The following is a 3,461-nucleotide window of genomic DNA, read 5'->3' as shown; positions in this document are numbered from 1 at the left end:
CTTGTACAAGAGTAGCGGCCATAGAAAAAGAGAGGAATTATATATCAGTAATCATGATTATAAATCATGATTGTATCATATAACTGCTATTTAAAATTACTTTTATATTAAAATCATGATTTATATTAAAAACATCATTCAGAATAACAGTTGTCTTCAAGGTATGCTATTCGTTAGAAACTTTTTCAAACTATCCTCTGTGACTTTCTTGTAACAGAGTCATTTTTCAACAAATATAATAAAAATTCAGGCCTGAATTAGTAAAGAAAAGAAAAGAACGCTAACCGTGCAGAGCACCGTTCACCAAATTCACCATGTCCCACCCAGAGTTATTGACAGTTCCATAATGGACAGCTTCAAAACCACTCGGTTTCAAGTTTTGAATCCCGAAAAAAACCACTTTCCGACCTTTAAAACCAAAGTCCCCATTGTTTCCACAAATCTGAACGAAGTAAAAACCACTTAACAGTTGTATGGTCCCTTTTGCTGAAAGCTAGTCAGGTTTTTTTAATCAGGTTCAGGTGTGATGTTGACTGACTTCTATTTAATCCCCTCAAGCCTCCCCTCCACTCTTAATTTCCCACAATTACTATCTTTTTCCAAGGTTTTGTCATTTTCTACTAACACTATCTTTTTCCTTTTGTTTTCCTTAATTACTAGCAAGATTTTTTATTTATTTAGTATTGCTATACTTTTATTTTTAAGCAGGTGAAATGTGACTTCGCCTGAGGGGTTCATATAATTTCGTGCAGGAAAATGGCTCCTTTTGGGTTTCTTTTAGTGGGGTTTCTCTCCATTGTCTCGTCTGTTCATGGATATTATGGAGGTTGGATTAACGCACATGCCACTTTCTATGGAGGTGGCGATGCTTCAGGGACAATGGGTATGTTACTCGTGTATGTTTTTTCCCAAGAAAATCATGTACATGCAAGTTCTATCATGTGTAATCTCTTTAAACTACTGTCCTAGCTAACCTTAGCTTGGTTATTTATACGTTTCAAGGCGGGGCTTGTGGCTATGGAAACCTCTACAGCCAGGGTTATGGAGCTAACACAGCAGCACTGAGCACTGCATTGTTCGACAATGGTCTGAGCTGCGGGGCTTGTTTTGAGATCAGATGTGTGAATGACCCTAAGTGGTGCCTGCGTGGCTCCATTGTGGTCACTGCCACTAACTTTTGCCCTCCTGGAGGCTGGTGTGATCCTCCCAACAAGCATTTTGATCTCTCTCAACCTGTCTTCCAACACATTGCCCAATACAGAGCTGGAATCGTCCCAGTAATTTACAGAAGGCATGTTAAGCAACAACTTACCGTGTCCTCATTAAATTTATTAATTACGTTCAGAGTAATTTTAATCTAACCAATAAGGCCATGGTTTATCATAGGGTAAGATGCAGGAAGAGTGGAGGCATTAGGTTCACCATCAATGGCCACTCATACTTCAATTTAGTCCTGATCACCAACGTTGGCGGCGCCGGTGATGTGCGTTCTGTGGCCATCAAGGGTTCAAGAACTCGATGGCAGGCAATGTCAAGAAACTGGGGCCAAAATTGGCAGAGTAATACTTACCTTGATGGGCAAAGTCTCTCTTTTCTAGTTACCACAAGTGATGGTCGCAGAGTGGTCTCTTACAATGTTGCCCCTGCTGGCTGGTCCTTTGGGCAGACATACAGTGGAGGGCAGTTTAGGTACTAGACACGATCACACAGCACAGCTTCAAGAATAAGATATATATAGGGTTAATACTAGCTATGAATTGGCCCTTCGCTTTCCTATAATTGTGAGTTTCTGCAGTTGATGGCTGGCATTAGAATTCGAGCCTCGAGACTGCATTTTTTTTTTTTTTATGCAAGAGTGAGTAATATGTACGTCCAGAGGCAGCTGCTAGGACATTAAAATACAAATAGAACTGCAAGTAAATAAAAATGTTTGTGGTGACAAAAAAAGAGATAAAATAAGGCATTAATTCTTCGTGCTTGAGTAAGTTTGTGAGGTCACAGTATGAAAGCCCTTAGTTCACTGTGCCCCAGCTCGTTTGTATTCAATTTACTATGCACAGGCAATGTCATTTGTAACGAAAGGGAGATCTCAACCTTCTCTTTTCCTCTCTTTTCCATGTTGATTACTTTCCCAAAATCATTTAAGTGATTAATTTGTTGGCAGAATATTACATTTTGAATAATAAATCCATGTACTTGAGGGTCACGTATTTTAAAAATAAATAAATTAACAAATTACAATAGTCTCAATGATTTTGTGGATGGGGATGTATAAATTGTTAAACACCAAGTATTTAAGCTTTTTTGTTTTTATGTATTGATATTAAACATACACATAAAAATAAGCTCAAATTATCATACTTCTTGAGTGCAAATATTAATTAATATTCTTAGATTGAGATTGTCTTTTTTTTTTAATTAATATAAATATTCGGTTTAGTTTATGTGTATATTGATTAATTATATAAATCTTAAAGTTAAAAATTATATAAATTTCTAATAGGCTTAGAAAGACTTGAACTTGTAATTAAGAAGAAAAATCAATATTTAACTAATTGAGCTATAAATCTTTTATATCTTGTAACTATAATTAATTTAATTTTAATTTAATAATTTATGAATTACTAAAATAAATTTTCTAAAACAAGTTTTACTTCACAGAGTAAGTTTTTTTTTTACTAGTGAGCAATCAAACATTAGCAAACACTATTCTCAAACTTTTTTTATTTTTTGCACAAGTTATCAAATATAATTTTTTTTTATGACAATATATATTTTTGTTAGCTATAGTACTTGTAGTTTCCATTGCTCACCATACTGGGCTTTATTTCTTTAGGCAGATCATAATCTATTTTTGCATGAACTAATCTTGATATTCCTCTCACCTTATCCATCCCAAGTTGGTAAATCTTCATTTGCTTTTTAAAAAAACCCTCATTTAAGATCTTTGATGTCCCTTTGCTAAGATCAGTTCCGAGAGGAAAACCTGTTGGAGCAATATATACAAATAATGGAGGTCTGATAATTACAAAGTCATCTTCCTTAATACAAGCCATGAACCAATTATTCAATAACATACACATAGGGTTGAAATTAATTTCTTTGCTGCCTTGAAAGAGTGCTCCAACTACTCTGTTTTTCTGCTACATTTGTCTTCTGCAAATACAAGCACTGTTGTCGTCGAGGTTATAATTTTGCATAGAAGCTTGTTGTTTCATAAAAAGACTATTGCGTCTATTAACTCAAAGAACAATCCCAAAACCTCTCGGGGGAGAATAGAAATTAAGGGCTCTTTCTGTGAACACCAGAGTACATGACAAATTCTTGTCGGTGTATATGTAATGGTTAAGAAAGTCTGTTGTTGCTTCTATTTTGAGCTGCAGTTGTCCCTGTCAAAAAATTAAATATAAATAGAAATATTGATGAAATATATTTATTAGTTGATTATAGTGAATTTTACC

The 3,461-nt window shown here is 34.9% G+C and overlaps 1 protein-coding gene across 1 annotated transcript; it reads left to right on the top strand.

Annotated features, from left to right (window-relative positions):
- The first annotated feature begins 440 nt into the window (after window positions 1–440).
- On the top strand, window positions 441–2,103 carry LOC105133463 (expansin-A10). Its single transcript, XM_011037479.1, has 4 exons — window positions 441–604; window positions 753–883; window positions 1,003–1,291; window positions 1,387–2,103. The coding sequence occupies exons 2-4, from the start codon at window positions 757–759 to the stop codon at window positions 1,694–1,696; spliced, it is 726 nt and encodes a 241-aa protein (XP_011035781.1). The 5' UTR covers window positions 441–604; window positions 753–756; the 3' UTR covers window positions 1,697–2,103.
- The last annotated feature ends 1,358 nt before the right edge of the window (window positions 2,104–3,461 follow it).

This window comes from Populus euphratica, unplaced genomic scaffold (assembly GCF_000495115.2).
Source record: "Populus euphratica unplaced genomic scaffold, PopEup_1.0 scaffold129.1, whole genome shotgun sequence".
NCBI lineage: Eukaryota > Viridiplantae > Streptophyta > Magnoliopsida > Malpighiales > Salicaceae > Populus > Populus euphratica.
This window is presented reverse-complemented; position numbering and strand designations above follow the sequence as displayed.

Excerpts from the sequence above, each read along its gene's own strand:
- LOC105133463 (XM_011037479.1), top strand. The coding sequence starts at position 757 with ATGGCTCCTTTTGGGTTTCTTTTAGTGGGGTTTCTCTCCATTGTCTCG. Across the intron at positions 884-1,002 it reads CGATGCTTCAGGGACAATGG|GCGGGGCTTGTGGCTATGGA; the intron begins GTATGTTACTCG and ends ATACGTTTCAAG. Across the intron at positions 1,292-1,386 it reads GTCCCAGTAATTTACAGAAG|GGTAAGATGCAGGAAGAGTG; the intron begins GCATGTTAAGCA and ends GGTTTATCATAG.